This window comes from Lolium rigidum, chromosome 4 (genome assembly GCF_022539505.1).
Source record: "Lolium rigidum isolate FL_2022 chromosome 4, APGP_CSIRO_Lrig_0.1, whole genome shotgun sequence".
Taxonomy (NCBI): domain Eukaryota; kingdom Viridiplantae; phylum Streptophyta; class Magnoliopsida; order Poales; family Poaceae; genus Lolium; species Lolium rigidum.
Genome location: NC_061511.1, coordinates 174,011,261 through 174,028,582, shown reverse-complemented (window position 1 = coordinate 174,028,582; position 17,322 = coordinate 174,011,261). Strand labels below are relative to the sequence as shown.

The following is a 17,322-nucleotide window of genomic DNA, read 5'->3' as shown; positions in this document are numbered from 1 at the left end:
CACCACGCCGTCGTGTCGTCGGATTCAAGAGGAGCTACTACTTCCGCTGCCCGCTGGAACGGGAGGTGGACGTCGTCTTCATCAACAACCGAACGTGTGACCGAGTACGGAGGTGCCGCCCGTTCGTGGCGCCGGAACCGATCGTGATCAAGATCTTCTACGCGCTTTTGCAAGCGGCAAGTGAACGTCTACCGCAGGAACAAGAGCCTCATCTTGTAGGCTTTGGAATCTCTTCAAGGGTGAGACTCGATACCCCCTCGTTGCTACCGTCTTCTAGATTGCATCTTGGCTTGGATTGCGTGTTCGCGGTAGGAAAATTTTTGTTTTCTATGCAACGTTATCCTACACTCTCGAACCAGGCTGCGACGGCAGGGACTTCTGGAACAGCAGGAGGAACGTCGGCAACAGATCTTGAGAAGCAGACGTGGCTAGCTAAGTACGCCACTCCGACAAACCTCCAGAGCTCAGCTCCTGCAGCTTGGCTCGGAAGCTGGAAAAGCAAGCATGGCTGGCTAAGTATGCCACCCCGGCGAATCTTCAGGGTTCGACACCTTCAGCCATCACCGCGGATCAGATTTGTACAATTCTGAAAGACCAATTCGGCATGATGCCGAAAAGGAGGGCAATCGGCTATACCAAGCCGTACCCCAACGAGTACGAATTGATCCCGCTACCACCCAAATATCGGCTCCCTGACTTCATAAAGTTTAGTGGATCAGATGGTTCCAGCTCCATCGAGCATGTGAGCCGATATTTGGACAGCTGGGCACGATCTCAGCATCAGACGAGCTGCGTGTGAGGTTCTTCGCACGGTCCCTCACAGGATCGGCTTTCGGGTGGTACACATCGCTGCCACCGAACTCAATCCGGACTTGGAAGCAGTTGGAAGAGCAGCTTCCATGAGCACTATCACTCGGAGGCTTCCGAGGCTGGCATTGCCGATCTAGCACAAGTACGACGAAGCGCGGGGAAACGAAGTGTCGAATACATCCAGCGCTTCGAGACCGTGAGGAACCGATGCTATTCGGTTCACGTAAGTGAAAAAGAAGCGATCGAGTTGGCGGTGGTGGGTCTCTCATCATCGATCAAGGACGTGGCCTCCCAAGCGAACTACCCTTCATTGGCGCACATGGTGCGTAGGCGTCGGCATATGAACACGGCGCCACCCGGATGTTTACCGGGACAAATTCAAGCGTGCGGTGGTCCCGGTTGAGGCGTACGAGGATGAAGGTGCTGCGGGAGATCAAGAGGTAGCGATGGCTGAATGGGCCTCGGGCGGCAAGCCCCGTGTCCTGTAAGTGGGTTAAGCCACAAGGTCCTCCAAAAGGGTTCGACTTCGACGTGACCAAAGCTGAGCAGATTTTCGACCTCTTACTCATGGAGAAGCATCTAAAGGTACCCGAAGGCCACAAGATCCCCACGGTGCAAGAGCTGAACGGAAAGCCATACTGCAAGTGGCATAACACGTTCACCCACGCCACCAACGACTGCAGGGTGTGGCGTCAGCAGATCCAAATGGCGATAGAAAAAGGGCGGCTAATTTTCAACCGGCACGCTATGAAGGTCGACACACACCCCTTCCCCGCCGTTAATATGGTGGAGTATACTTACCATGGAGGGTGCCAGCCAGATTTCTCGTGCAATATCAACATGGTGGGACTCGGGCACCACTCGGTAAGGACGGAGATGAGGGCAGCTGCTCTCATAGCAAAGACACGGAGGAAGCCGCTCCACGCGATCGGCTCCGTCATGATGGCAAGCGCTACGTCACAGAGGGAGAAGTGAAGAACATAAGATATCAGCGACCTCTCTCTGATCACCTCCTCAACAAGTATGTGAGTCAGTATGACCAACGCCGGCGATACAACGACGATGATGAAAAGGATCGTCTGGCTAGGGACGACAGGAGACGTCGTCGGCATGATCGCGACGAGGAGCGATATGAGCGCCACGCCAAGGAAAAGTCGAGAGAGCAAGACGACGTGGATAGGCACCGGGACTGCCCCTTCTTCGGACACCGCCGGGATTCGGGGATGAGCCGATTGCCTACAATCGGCAACGCCCGAATGCAAACAAAAGAAGAAGGATGCAGCTAACGTGTCCGTGTTCAAGCGTCTAGGGCCTCTCCCGCATCGAAGCAAACGCGCTGAGTCCCCTCGGATGGAAGATCTTGAGGATTTGGAAGACGAGGGAGAAGAAGAAGAAGACAGGTACCACCGGCCAAAGTGGTGCCCTGATGGACTCAGCCGTTCCCAAAAGCGTAGGGTTCGGCGATTGCGCGGCTTGGAGGAAGCCGAAAGGTTATACCCGCACACGCTAAGGAAGGCGCGACCTGATCCGGCCGCAAAGATCCAGCGAACCCTGGATGAAGAGGGTCGACCACGAAAATGGAGTGGTGCCCCAAGCAAAGGAAAGCCGATGATGAGACATCGGCTGGCACAAACATGGTGCTCGTCCTTCCAACGGAGTTTGGTGCTCCAGGATTACACGAGGCACCCAATTTCGACGTCTGCGAGCACATCAACGTGACACAGGATGGGGCTAGGTTGGTCTTATCCACGGGCCCGACCGTGTAGCGAACGCAACATCGATGAACGAACGTGGCGGTGCCGATCCAGGAGATCGGCCCCAAGGATCTATGGAGGAACGTTACAAAACCTTCATCGAGCAAGCAACATGGAGGCCGATTCCAGCAATCGGCCAAAATTGTCCTCACTATACATTCTGCCTGGGTTCAACATTTGATCCAACAGGGAATACCTGAAGAGCCGATACCCTCAATTACTTGAAAGAATCGGCTCGGGGGGCTCCTAGGTTGATAAAACGCGAGGATAAGAAGTGGAAGTGTCTTTCAAATACCCGGCAGCCCAAGATATTCTTTGATGATGGGTATTGAAGTATGGGGGCCGATACATAAATCGGCTGTAAAAAATTCAAAAAAAATTTAAGCACAGCCGATGCGCAGACATCGACTTAAGGATAGAAATCAAGAGGTATAACTGTTATAAGCAGAGGGTCAATGGAGCAGGAAGTGGGTCACGAAGAGAGACTCTAATGGAAGAACTCCTCAATGGAGTGGTTTGGTGGCTCAGATCCTCTCTTCAAGAACCTCCAAATTCTTTTTGCGAGTATTCAAGTCCGCGATATCAGCCGGGGCAAGTTTGAGGGATTATGACCACGACCAATGCCAAGAGCAGCATGGACGTGCGGATCAGTGTTAAGGATGGGTTGCATCAAATCCGCCAAAGGAAAGGAGCCGATCTGACTAAGCAAGGCGCAAGAAGTGGACTGAAAAAGCTCGGGGGGCAGCTCACCCTGAAGGTTCTCTGCTCTGGGGAGCCGATTTTGTTGAAATCGGCTGGCTCTGCATTGTGACTTGGAGGCTGATGGTGGCACATTTGATTGGCTCACTGCTGTTCTCGCCTTGATTGAGGCTCGGGGGGCAACTGACTGCGTAGATATTCTGTTCCTAAGAAGCCGATTGAGATTTCATCGGCTGGCCCTCCATCATAATCTTCTTCGAAGGGATTGGGCGGCGTTAAGAATATTACCGAATATCCGAATATCCGGAGGTATCGGCTCGGCATCGTGTCGTTTCAGCGAGTGGTTCTGGGGCTCTCTTAAAAGCGTTGGTCTTCCACATTGTCCACCAGAAATCAAGGGCATCAGTTGGAGAGATGAAGGACTGATGCGTTAGCATCGGCTTATTAGACATTGACCAAGTTCACGGTCACTCCTGGGTCGGAAAAGATGAAGAACGGATTATGAGAGACCGATGTGTTGTCATCGGCTCATTGAGCATTGGCTAAGCGATGATCGGCGGAATCAGTATGAGGAGAAATCGGCTAAATTGGCCTAAAGGAAATCGGCAAAATCAAATTGGGGAATTTCTTCATTGATAAACAAGATTTCTTACATAGAAGAGCTGATTGCTCTCAAAGGGAGTACTAAGGGGATACATTGCCCCGTCTACTACTACCGATCCTACGCTAAGGGTCCTATCTACGGGCCGTCGCTGCCCTCGTCGTCACCCTCGTCGCCGCGCGTCGGCGCCGCTCCCGGCCGGGCTCGTCCATCGCTGCCGTAGCGGCCGCCGGCAGGACCTTCGTTGTCCTCATCCTCGCCGTCGTCGTCGTCGTCGCGCGTCGAAATCACCGAGATTCCCCGGCCGGGCGCGGTGGCGCTTGGCCGGCGGCTCGTCGAGGAGCTGTCGTCGTCGTCGTCCTCCTCCTCCTCCTCCTCCTTCACCTCCTCGGAGGAGGTGAAGTCATCCCGAGAGAAGCGATCGTCATCGCTCTCCTCCTCCGATTCCCCGTCGGCAAGGAAGCGGAGGTCGCTCTCCCCGTCCGTCGAGGACTTGTCGTCCTCGGACCGCGATGGAGAAGTCATGGCCGGGCTCCTCCCCGGCCTCTATGGCGCGGCGGATGTTGGCCGCATGGACCTCTTGTGGGTCCCGTTCTGGCGTCGGCTCGTGGGAGGAAGAGGACTCGAGGGAAAGTCCCGATGAGGCGGAGGAAGAAGAAGACATGGTGCGCAGGAGGGCTTTTGGAGTGCTAATGCGGAGAGGATGAGGAGGAGAACTGTTCGGTGCGGTTAAATAAAAGAAGTGGGGTTTAATGTTCGAACAGTTTTCGAGGAGGTGGTGCCAAAAAACTGTCAAATCGTGCAGAGAAGTTGGGAAGGCAAGTCGTCATGATGAAAAATACTGCGACGGTTCTGCACTGCCACGACATGACCCCTCGGAGTAAAAACAGGGTGGTTTTGAAATTATCATTACCAAAACCAGGGGGCATGTGTTATCACCAGATTTTGGCCAAATCAGGAGATGGGCCGTAGATGAGATGGGCTTGAAAGATGTACGCGTGGAGGATCTCTGAACCGGCCTGACACGAAGATGTTGGGCTAAATTGCCAGTGTATCTGTATTATAGTAGATCGTATCTTAATTTAGAAGGTAGAGTTTTACCCGTGCACGGTTAGGTGCACGCCTGAATTAGAAAGTCCCCTGGACTATAAATATGTATCTAGGGTTTGTGAAATAAACAACAACCAACGTTCAACACAAATCAATCTCGGCGCATCGCCAACTCCTTCGTCTCGAGGGTTTCTCCTGGTAAGCACCATGCTGCCTAGATCGCATCTTGCGATCTAGGCAGCACAAGCTTATTACGTTGTTCATGCGTTGCTCGTGCTGAAGCCTTTTTGATGGCGAGCAACGTAGTTATTTTAGATGTTTTAGGGTTAGCATTGTTCTTCATATCATATGCTGTCGTAGTGCAACCCTTATACGTCTAGCCGCCCTTACACCTATCTTAGGTGTAGGGGCGGCACCCCGCTTGATCATTGTTTAGTAGATCCGATCCGTTACGGTTGCTCCTTGTTCTTCAAGGATTAGTTTAATATCCGCAATAGTTAGGCCTTACAAAGGGTTGGAGGATCCAGCGGCGTGTAGGGTGTAGTTTGCTAGCCCTAGACAGGATGTTCCGGGGATCAACCTCGTGTTGGTTTTTAGGCCCTGTCTAGGATCGGCTTACGATCACCGTACGCGAGCGCGAGGCCCAATCGTGAGTAGGATGATCCGATTATGCGGTGAAAACCCTAAATCGTCGTAGATTGCTTTAGCTTTATCTTGATCAAGCAGGACCACCATATATTCGTACACCTCGTACGAATCATGGAGTGGATCGGCTCTTTGAGCCGATTCACGGGATAACCCGAGAGCCGATCGAGGCTCGTATTTAATGTTTACGTGTATGACATGCAGGAAACTAAGCGAGGCATCATCCAACACCTTCCCGACCGGGTATAGGTCGGGTGGCACGCCCTTGCGACAGCATCGGACGTGTGACCAGAAGGCTTTGCGGGCCGTCTCTCTGAGGGACCAGGGCCAGCCGCAGCCCTGAGTTGTTCCCGGCTCTACGGTGTTGCCCGTCGCTGCCCGCCGGTGGGTTTCTGACCGCAACAACTACATCCCGCCGCCATCAACCATCAACGTGCTTCTTGGCTCCTTCTGGTTCGATAAACCTTGGTTTCTTTCTGAGGGAAAACTTGCTGCTGTGCGCATCATACCTTCCTCTTGGGGTTGCCCAACGAACGTGTGAAATAGACGCCATCAAGCTCTTTTCCGGCGCGCGTTGCCGGTGGAGATCAAGACACGCTTGCAAGGGAGTCTCCACTTCTCAATCTCTTTACTTTGTTTTTGTCTTGCTTTATTTTATTTACTACTTTGTTTGCTGCACTTATATCAAAACACAAAAAAATTAGTTGCTAGTTTTACTTTATTTACTGTCTTGCACTCTATATCAAAAACACAAAAAAATTAGTTACTTGCATTTGCTTTACTTATTTCATCATGTTTCCTTTTAATTTTACCACAAAAAACATACCGGTAGGACAAGGGTCTATAATTGGGAGGAACAATATAGAAGAATTTTTCACCCATGTTAGTACCGTTGAAGATTTTGAAGATAGACACTTGGTAGAACTTGCTCCTACTTATGAAATTGCTCTGCCGTTGCTTTAGTTCGCTCCGTTGGAAACTAAATTTGTTAATCTCAATCCTATAATCCAACACATGTTTCTTACACTTGGTGATTTGGAAGAGGGGGAAAAGAAAGATTTTGTTTTAGAAACCCTTCTTAGAGAATTTGGTGGTCTAGCAAGAGAGGCTAGAAAGGTCTTCGCTAAATTTAATATGCTTGGTTCTCATACTAATTTTGTTGGTCTCCTTGAAAAAATGGATATGGATAGGATAAGGTACACTAATAATGCTAATGATGGTGGGGAGATCAAAGCACCAATACCATGTAAACTCCTAGCTATGAATGATGCACTAGAAAATAACTATGCTTGGCTTGTTCCTGAAAATTTGTTTGATGAGAGTAGCAAGCCCAAGACTAATGAAAAGGGAGACGCTGAAACTTATGTATCCAATATACTATGCATGGTTGAGAAAACTCCAAACCCCGCTGTAGATGCACCGCCCTTTGATAACACTTGAGTTACACTTTCGCGCCTAGCTGAAAGGCGTTAAAGAAAAGCGCTTATGGGAGACAACCCATGTTTTTACTACAGTATTTTTGTTTTATATTTGTGTCTTGGAAGTTGTTTACTACTGTAGCAACCTCTCCTTATCTTAGTTTTGAGTTTTGTTGTGCCAAGTAAAGTCTTTGATAGTAAAGTAAGTACTAGATTTGGATTACTGCGCAGTTTTAGATTTCTTTGCTGTCACGAATCTGGGTCTACCTCCCTGTAGGTAGCTCAGAAAATTAAGCCAATTTACGTGCATAATCCTCAGATATGTACGCAACTTTCATTCAATTTGAGCATTTTCATTTGAGCAAATCTGGTGGCCTAATAAAATCCATCTTTACGGACTGTTCTGTTTTGACAGATTCTGCCTTTTATTTCGCATTGCCTCTTTTGCTATGTTGGATGAATTTCTTTGATCCATTAATGTCCAGTAGGGTTATGCAATGTCCAGAAGTGTTAAGAATGATTGTGTCACCTCTGAACATGTTAATTTTTATTGTGCACTAACCCTCTAATGAGTTGTTTCGAGTTTGGTGTGGAGGAAGTTTTCAAGGATCAAGAGAGGAGTATGATGCAATATGATCAAGGAGAGTGAAAGCTCTAAGCTTGGGGATGCCCCGGTGGTTCAACCCCTGCATATTCTAATAAGACTCAAGCGTCTAAGCTTGGGGATGCCCAAGGCATCCCCTTCTTCATCGACAACATTATCAGGTTCCTCCCCTGAAACTATATTTTTATTCCGTCACATCTTATGCACTTTGCTTGGAGCGTCGGTTTGTTTTTGTTTTTGTTTTGTTTGAATAAAATGGATCCTAGCATTCACTTTATGGGAGAGAGACACGCTCCGTTGTAGCATATGGACAAGTATGTCCTTAGGCTCTACTCATAGTATTCATGGCGAAGTTTGTTCTTCGTTAAATTGTTATATGGTTGGAATTGGAAAATACTACATGTAGTAACTCTAAAATGTCTTGGATAATTTGATACTTGGCAATTGTTGTGCTCATGTTTAAGCTCTTGCATCATATACTTTGCACCCATTAATGAAGAAATACTTAGAGCTTGCTAATTTGGTTTGCATATTTGGTTTCTCTAGAGTCTAGATAACATCTAGTATTGAGTTTTGAACAACAAGGAAGACGGTGTAGAGTCTTATAATGTTTGCAATATGACTTTTATGTGAGCTTTGCTGCACCGTTCATCCTTGTGTTTGTTTCAAATAACCTTGCTAGCCTAAACCTTGTATCGAGAGGGAATACTTCTCATGCATCCAAAATCCTTGAGCCAACCATTATGCCATTTGTGTCCACTATACCTACCTACTACATGGTATTTATCCGCCATTCCAAAGTAAATTGCTTGAGTGCTACCTTTAAAATTCCATCATTCACCTTTGCAATATATAGCTCATGGGACAAATAGCTTAAAAACTATTGTGGTATTGAATATGTACTTATGCACTTTATCTCTTATTAAGTTGCTTGTTGTGCGATAACCATGTTTCCGGGGACGCCATCAACTATTCTTTGTTGAATATCATGTGAGTTGCTATGCATGTCCGTCTTGTCTCAAGTAAGAGAGATCTACCACCTTTATGGTTGGAGCATGCATATTGTTAGAGAAGAGCATTGGGCCGCTAACTAAAGCCATGATTCATGGTGGAAGTTTCAGTTTTGGACACATATCCTCAATCTCATATGAGAATAATAATTGTTGCCACATGCTTATGCATTAAAGAGGAGTCCATTATCTCTGTTGTCCATGTTGTCCCGGTATGGATGTCTAAGTTGAGAATAATCAAAAGCGAGAAATTCAAAATGCGAGCTTTCTCCTTAGACCTTTGTACTGTGCGGCATGGAGGTACCCCATTGTGACACTTGGTTAAAACATGTGCATTGCAAAGATCCGGTAGTCCAAGCTAATTAGGACAAGGTGCGGGCACTATTAGTATACTATGCATGAGGCTTGCAACTTGTAAGATATAACTTTCATAACTCATATGCTTTATTACTACCGTTGACAAAATTGTTTCATGTTTTCAAAATAAAAGCTCTAGCACAAATATAGCAATCGATGCTTTCCTCTTTGAAGGACCATTCTTTTTACTTTTATGTTGAGTCAGCTTCACCTATCTCTCTCCACCTCAAGAAGCAAACACTTGTGTGAACAGTGCATTGATTCCTACATATTTGCATATTGCACTTGTTATATTACTCTATGTTGACAATTATCCATGAGATATACATGTTATAAGTTGAAAGCAACCGCTGAAACTTAATCTTCCTTTGTGTTGCTTCAATGCCTTTACTTTGATTTATTGCTTTATGAGTTAACTCTTATGCAAGACTTATTAATACTTGTCTTGAAGTACTATTCATGAAAAGTCTTTGCTTTATGATTCACTTGTTTACTCATGTCATTACCATTGTTTTGATCGCTGCATTCATTACATATGTTTACAAATAGTATGATCAAGGTTATGATGGCATGTCACTTCGAAATTATCTTTGTTATCGTTTTACTCTCTTCGGGACGAGCAGAACTAAGCTTGGGGATGCTTGATACGTCTTCGACGTATCGATAATTTCTTATGTTCTATGCCATATTATTGATGATACCTACATGTTTTATGCACACTTTATGTCATATTCGTGCATTTTCTCGGAACTAACCTATTAACAAGATGCTCGAAGTGCCGCTTCTTTGTTCTCGCCGTTTTTGGTTTCGAAATCCTAGTAACGAAATATTCTCGGAATTGGACGAAATCAAGACCCGGAGGCCTATTTCGCCACGAACCTTCTAGAAGACCGAAGAGCATACGAAGTGGGGCCACGAGGTGGCCAAACCACGAGCGCGGCGCGGCCAAGGGGGCCCGCGCCGCCCGTGGTGTGGGCCCCTCGTCGGCCCTCCGACTCGCCCTTCCAGCCTACTTAAAGCCTCCGTCGCGAAACCCCGAGGCGAAAAACCACGATACGGAAAACCCATCGAGACGCCGCTGCCGCCAATCCCATCTCGGGGGATTATCGGAGATCTCCTCCGGCACCTCCGCCGGAGAGAGGATTCATCTCCCGGAGGACTCTACACCGCCATGGTCGCTCCAGGAGTGATGAGTGAGTAGTTCACCCCTGGACTATGGGTCCATATGCAGTAGCTAGATGGTTGTCTTCTCCTCATTGTGCTTCATTGTTGGATCTTGTGAGCTGCCTAACATGATCAAGATCATCTATCTGTAATACTCTATGTTGTGTTTGTCGGGATCCGATGGATAGAGAATACCATGTTATGTTCATTATCAAGTTATTACATATGTGTTGTTTATGATCTTGCATGCTCTCCGTTATTAGTAGAGGCTCTGGCCAAGTTTTTACTCTTAACTCCAAGAGGGAGTATTTATGCTCGATAGTGGGTTCATGCCCGCATTGACACTGGGACAGGTGACGAGAAAGTTCTAAGGTTGTGTTGTGCTTGTTGCCACTAGGTATAAAACATTGGCGCTATGTCCGGGGATGTAGTTGTTGATTACATTACGCACCATACTTAATGCAATTGTCCGTTGCTTTGCAACTTAATACCGGAGGGGGTTCGGACGATAACCTGAAGGTGGACTTTTTAGGCATAGATGCGATTGGATGGCGGTCTATGTACTTTGTCGTAATGCCCAATTAAATCTCACCTGTACTTATCATGACATGTATGTGCATTGTTATGCCCTCTCTATTTGTCAATTGCCCGACTGTAATTTGTTCACCCAACATGCTTTTATCTTATGGGAGAGACACCTCTAGTGAGCCGTGGACCCCGGTCCATTCTTTAATACTTGAAATACAAATCTGCTGCAATACTTGTTTTTACTGTTTTCTCTGCAAACAATCATCTTCCACACAATACGGTTAATCCTTTGTTACAGCAAGCCGGTGAGATTGACAACCTCAATCGTTTCGTTGGGAGCAAAGTACTTTGGTTGTGTTGTGCAGGTTCCACGTTGGCGCCGGAATCCCTGGTGTTGCGCCGCACTACATCCCGCCGCCATCAACCTTCAACGTGCTTCTTGGCTCCTCCCAGTTCGATAAACCTTGGTTTCTTTCTGAGGGAAAACTTGCTGCTGTGCGCATCATACCTTCCTCTTGGGGTTGCCCAACGAACGTGTGAAATACACGCCATCAGGCCCCACCTCATCGTCATGCGGGTTGCGGCGGGAGGATGTTGTGCCACGTGGGGAGCTCGTCGCATCGATGCACTTGTTTGGAGATGCACGACGTGCGCTCGGTCTCTGTCTCCGGCACTCGCCTCGCCAACGTGGAGCCTCCACCGCACGCCCGATTAATGCCGCGCCATGGTTGAAATTGGGTGGCGCCATAGCATGAGGTCGTAGAGAGGGTGGATAGGAGGCAACCGGTTGTAGAGATTTGATTTGGGCAGCTAGAATTGGTGGGAATCGGCGGCGGCGACAAGCGAGAGAGGAGGAGAAATGGATGCGGTGGTACCACATCCAAACCCTTGCATCCATTTATATAGGGATTTCGTGGGCCGCTCTTGGGTACCCGATCGCGAAACTCGCTGTGGGCCGAGATGTAGTGTTTTGGGCATAATTTTTGCCTAAAATCGGAAAATAATTAGATATGCGACAGAATAGGTATCTGCTAAAGATGCTCTAAGTATCTAGAAAGGTCAAAAAGAATCGTGGGTGTTCACAAGACGAGCGTTCACATTGCCTCGAAATTTTCAGAACCAAATTTGAAATAAGCAAAGAAAAACAACCAACAAAAAAGACAAATTGCTATGTGAATAGTGGTATTTTGCGGTTGTGTCTTTCTTTTTTACACTATTCATGATGGATTTCTTTTTTCTTTGTTTCGCTAGATATGCTCTAGGAGGATATGCTCTCCTTCTAAAGCTAGTTGTCCATGCTATCTAGCATGACACTATAGGCCAGGCCGTCATGCTATCTAGCATGGAGTCTCAATCTCATGCAAAGGAGCGACTTTATGAAATTTTCAGATCAATCCATCTCATGCAAAGTTTGTCCAATATTCGTTATTTTTTTCAGATCAACCCATTCTCTGCTAAGTTTTTTTAAAACAGAGTAATTTTTGTCCAATATTCACTGATATTTTTCAAAAGCGTGGATGTGAATATTGGACAAGCTTCGTGATTTTTTTCAGATCAACCCATTCTATGCTAAGTTATTTTTGTCTAATATTCACTGGTATTTTTTCAAAAGCGTGGATGAAACACGGTAGTTTCTTTCCCCTGGAAAATAAAATGTTTCCTGAATATCGCGGACACTTGCATTCCACTGACGGGACAGATGGACAGGTGCGCTGGAACGCTATGAAAAAGGAAGGGGAGAGGTGGGCTGATCCAGAAGAGTTCACCACCACGGGCACCACCTGCCTCTGCTGGTTTGACCGTCGGCAAGACCGCCCTGTCTCAACTCTCAACAGACAAGGTTAAACCAGAAAAAAGATTCGAGGTTACCCTGGCAAAACAAAAACAAAAGATTCGATCGAGGTTACCGTGCGTTTGGGGGCCATCTCCATTCTCCAATGCTCTTTCTTTCCTGTTGCAATAGTACGAAAGGTAGTCGCATTCAAAGCCTGGGCCCACGCGTCGGACCGGGCCCACCTCGCCCTTCGCACCCTTGTCCTCTTCCCCTCTCCTCGCCCCATAGAAGGGCGTGCCCAGCCGCTTGTTTCTCTCTCTCTCTGTCTGCTTGCCTGCCTCTGCTGCAGCTGCCGTCTATTCCCTTCCCTTCTCTCAGAACCCGGAAGCCGCAGAGGATTTCCTTCTCCTCAGATTCCAAAGCTGCTCTGCTCTGCGCGCCTGCCTTCCTCGGCGCGCCCGGCTGGTTGGGGAAAATCCCCGGCGGAGCAGCTGGCTAGCCCGAGGCTGGCGGCGGCGGCGGCAATGCGGATCCCGCGCCGGAAGGCCGCGGTGACGCTCGGCGCGCCCAGCCGGCGGGCGCAGATCGCCGCCGTCTTCGCGCTCGCCGCGCTGCTCGGCGTCTCCGTCCTCTACGACAGCGCCCACATCGCCGCCTCGCTGCGCCGCCACAGCGGCTACAACCGGTCCTCCGCCGCCACCACCGTAAGCAATCCAACCACTCCTCCTACCTAGGCACCACCACACCGCTCTCCTCTCCCGTACGCACGTGCTCGCCGGCGACCCTCTCCGTCGTAATTAACCTGGGGAAAACCAATAAACCGTGCAGGAGGAGGCGGGCCCGCGCGCGCCACCGGCGCAGGGAGCGGAGTCGGCGGGGTCGGCCACGGATCGGAGCGACCCGCCCCCGCGGCACGGGCAGGCGGAGGAGGCGTCCAGCTCCGGCTCCAGCCCCGGGGAGCGCGCGGACGAGTCGCCGCCCGCGGCGGTCCTGAAGGACGTGGCGTCGCCGGGCTGCGACCTGTACAGCGGGAGGTGGGTGCACGACGAGGCCAACGCGCCGCTCTACAAGGAGGCCGACTGCGAGTTCCTCACGGAGCAGGTCGTCTGCATGCGCAACGGCCGCCGCAGCGACGACTACCAGAAGTGGCGCTGGCAGCCCGACGGCTGCGACCTGCCCAGGTACTACCCTTCATTCCTTCGTTAACAACAGTACTACTACAGTAGTAGTATTTTGTTTGTTTTCCCCGGCCGGCGTCTTGTCAGATTTGTCTGTACGCACGCACAACACGTATTCGCGCATATGGCGATGGTGGGTTGGGTGGGTGTGTGGTGTGCTTTCGCTGTGCTCCTTCCTGCTGCATCGTATGCGCGGCTGCAAATGGCCAGATCACGCCTCGCATTTTTCCATTCCAATCCTACCGAAATACACACATGGTGCTTTATTATATTTAATAATTCTATTTGCGATGGCTGTTCACGCGATGCCGCGATTATTCCCCAACAAACCACCATGCCCAGGGTTCCGTCCTCGCTGTCAGTTAGCTCAAAGCTTCATCAAGGCAAGTGGCTTTGCCGGATCATTGCAGGGGCACGCGTTTGGTGCGCCTGATTCATTACCTATGTTCCTTGCTTGGTAACTAAGATTGGTATAAGGGGCTCTTTAATTGGTTAGGTGATGGAGTACAGCGGAAGAAGAAGAAAACTGATTGCCACTCATTGACCAACCAGGGTCTTTCTTTAAGTAGCTTAGGCGATTTTAATGGCTGGTGCAGAATTTCCGGTGCAGAAGGCCCCTTCGTTACACAGAGTTTGTTGGGTGAGGGCGATGTGGATATGATATGAGTGGTTTGGGACCTCGAAACAAATGGAAGCTGTTGTTTGACTTTGACATCACATCAGCTTCTGCATTTTACAAACTTCTAACAATTGTGTGCACATGGCTGGAGCAGTTTCGAGTTATGTGGTAGTACTTTCTGGTTTCTGAGTGTGTTACTCTATCATTGTAAGGGACTTTGGAGTGTAGAAGGAACCTGCATTTTAGCCAAATTATAGGCACACAATTATAACTGTGGCTAGCTGAACCAAGTCTGACCTGTACAATCTTGTTGAATGAACGTTGGCTAAGAGAAACATCAAAGCGGGTTCTTCTTCGGTATTTATAGAAATCAATTGTTTCTTAGTAGTACTTAATTGGCATGTTTCAACTTTGCTGCCAGGTTCGACGCTAAGTTGCTTCTTGAGAAGCTAAGGAACAAAAGAATGATGTTTGTGGGGGATTCACTGAATCGGAACCAGTGGGAATCCATGGTGTGCCTGGTCCAGGCTGAGGCTCCGTGGGATAAGAAAAAGCTTGTCAAGAATGGTTCTCTAAATGTGTTCCGCCTTCATGTAAGTAATATTCACTATACCTGCTTCTTGCTGATGAATTTATTTATTTTTTCTTCCAGTAGAGAAACACTGTAGTACTAATGATATGGCTAGAAACAGCTTGGTCAAATGCTGCTCTTAACCAGCGTAATTTTTGAAGTAGGACCGGTGATCGAACCACCCAAGCCACTGGATGTATTAGTATTTATTAGCTGGTTGCTCTTTCTTATTCCAAACTGAGCAGGAATGTTTGAACTCGTTACCAGTTTATTTGATTTATTCCTTTTTACAAAGACGGGTTTTCTTACATCTAACATCACAAGCATGCACATTAGTTCCATAAACAAATTCATTGTGATCAAGGAAGTTGATCAGAGGTAGTTTGATACAGAAAAGGAGAAGCAGATCAGAGGCAACTTGATTTAGTAGAATTATGTTCTTGTGCATGTGGGAGGTACAGGACTTCACTTGACTTGGTATTCATTCCAAGTGAAGCAGACTGTAGGTAGTGGCAGACTAGATGATGATGCATAGTGCACTGATGTGTGCTGTTCACTTCTTCTGATCATAGTAGCCAGTGCTGTAGCGCAACTAGTTCATGCCACCACCTTCTGGGAGCTCTAGCACATCGAGAAGGCTTCACGAGAGGAGAGAAAAATAATGGATGGGATTATGGGAGGTCACAGGAATGGGGTTATGGGTGTAGCAGCTGGTATAGGATAGATTCTCTCGAACTAGGCCAGCTATCCTGTTTAGCTCATTAAAAACTGCTCCCTGTTTGAAAAGTTTCATCATGATCTGCATATTGTTTTAAAGAGGATGTGCTGGCTCTTGACTTCATAGATCATGATTAATAAATGGACGATTTTTCTTCGGTGCTATTTATGTTCCCCAACCATGGTGTGATGACTATTGACTTTCAGAGCTTTGTGGTGTTTCTTGACGTGGAGAATTACTTCGAATATTTCAGGAGTATAATGCAACAATTGAGTTCTATTGGGCTCCTTTCCTAGTTGAGTCAAACTCAGATGATCCAGACATTCATAGCATCCCCAACCGCATGATCATGCCAACATCGATCGCCAAGCATGCAGCAAACTGGATAGGGGTGGACTACTTGATATTCAACACTTACATCTGGTGGATGAACACTCCAAAGATGAAAATTGTGTGAGTAGCTGTTATAATGTAGTCTCCAATCCTTATGAACATGAAACCAGTTTGTCCTACCCCACCTTGTGAGTAATGTGCAACATTATGTTAGTCTTACACATGCTAATTTGACTACAGGCATGACTTCACAAGGAAGCCGGTGCAGTATGATGAATTGGATCGTGTGGTTGCATACCGACAGATCATGAAGACATGGTCTGGATGGGTAGAAGAGAATGTAGATCCCAAAAGACAGATGGTCTTATTCATGAGTGTGTCGCCCGTACATATGCAGTAAGCTCTCTTTGCCCCCACTCATGTATTACTCTGTATCTGCTTACATCAAGTTCCCTGGTGATCAACGGTGTTATTAGGTTGGAAGTGCTGATGTTGGTGATATTGCACATTGGTGTGATACTGTTTTAGCTTCTAGACATTGTGGCATTTGTTCTGGCATGAATTCTTAGCATATTAGTATCCTGGGCTGATGCACAACGGTTGACTTGTTACAGGAGTGAAGGCTGGGGCAAGCCTAACAACATAAAATGCTTCTCCGAGACACAGCCAGCGATAAATTACAACAAAACGTTGGAGCTCGGCACTGACTGGGATCTGTTCACAGCATCTAATGAAGTGACTAAGGCGATGAAGAAGGTGCCTGTGCACTTCATCAACATAACTGCATTATCAGAGATCCGCAAGGACGCTCACACATCCGTGCACACCCTGCGACAGGGTAAGCTCCTGACAAAGGAGCAGCAGGCTAACCCACGAAAGTTTGCAGACTGCATCCACTGGTGCCTCCCTGGCGTGCCAGACACATGGAATGAGTTCATTTATGGCCACATTGTGTCGAGCCGGCAGACTGAGGATCAGTCTCAAAGATAACAGTGTATAATCTGCTTGAAATCTGGTAGCTTGTGTTAGTGAGGTAAGATGGTTATTGAGGCCATATAATATATTTTTCTAGGTCTAGAAATCTACGCTGCTGCCTGTGTTGGTTCTGGAAGGTACATCGGAGGATAGCAAATTGTAGTTATAAAGCAACCAAGATGGCCTGCCAGTGATTATACCGTCTGAATGTGGAGCTTCGGTGCTTCTCGTTTGGAAAGGAGTCATATTTCAGCTGATACATGTACATAATTTGTTATCCAACTCTTCTCATGAGAATATTTAACCTTTTGGCTGTAAGAGCTGAGGACATTTTTTCTTCAACTTGTGTGGTAGTGTTTTTCTGAATCGTCCAGCCATTCCATTAAGGCTGTTGCATTCTTTTGAACATAAGGCTCGAGGAGCCCAACTTTAAGTTAATAAATTCCATGACGGACACCAGTACATCGACAGAACGCTTACAGGGACTGTGGTTACCAACTAACGGTTACAGCAA

General features: G+C 47.7%; 1 protein-coding gene across 1 annotated transcript in view; it reads left to right on the top strand.

The window, feature by feature from the left end:
• Nucleotides 1-17,150, top strand: part of LOC124647815 (xylan O-acetyltransferase 5-like) — a 25,055-nt gene extending 7,905 nt beyond the window's left edge. The window contains exons 3-9 of the mRNA XM_047187684.1: nucleotides 12,340-12,433; nucleotides 12,764-13,118; nucleotides 13,243-13,595; nucleotides 14,633-14,804; nucleotides 15,754-15,953; nucleotides 16,074-16,229; nucleotides 16,448-17,150. Of these exons, the coding sequence (XP_047043640.1) occupies nucleotides 12,340-12,433; nucleotides 12,764-13,118; nucleotides 13,243-13,595; nucleotides 14,633-14,804; nucleotides 15,754-15,953; nucleotides 16,074-16,229; nucleotides 16,448-16,823 (1,706 nt within the window). The 3' untranslated portion in view covers nucleotides 16,824-17,150. The remainder of the gene's footprint in view (nucleotides 1-12,339; nucleotides 12,434-12,763; nucleotides 13,119-13,242; nucleotides 13,596-14,632; nucleotides 14,805-15,753; nucleotides 15,954-16,073; nucleotides 16,230-16,447) is intronic.
• The last annotated feature ends 172 nt before the right edge of the window (nucleotides 17,151-17,322 follow it).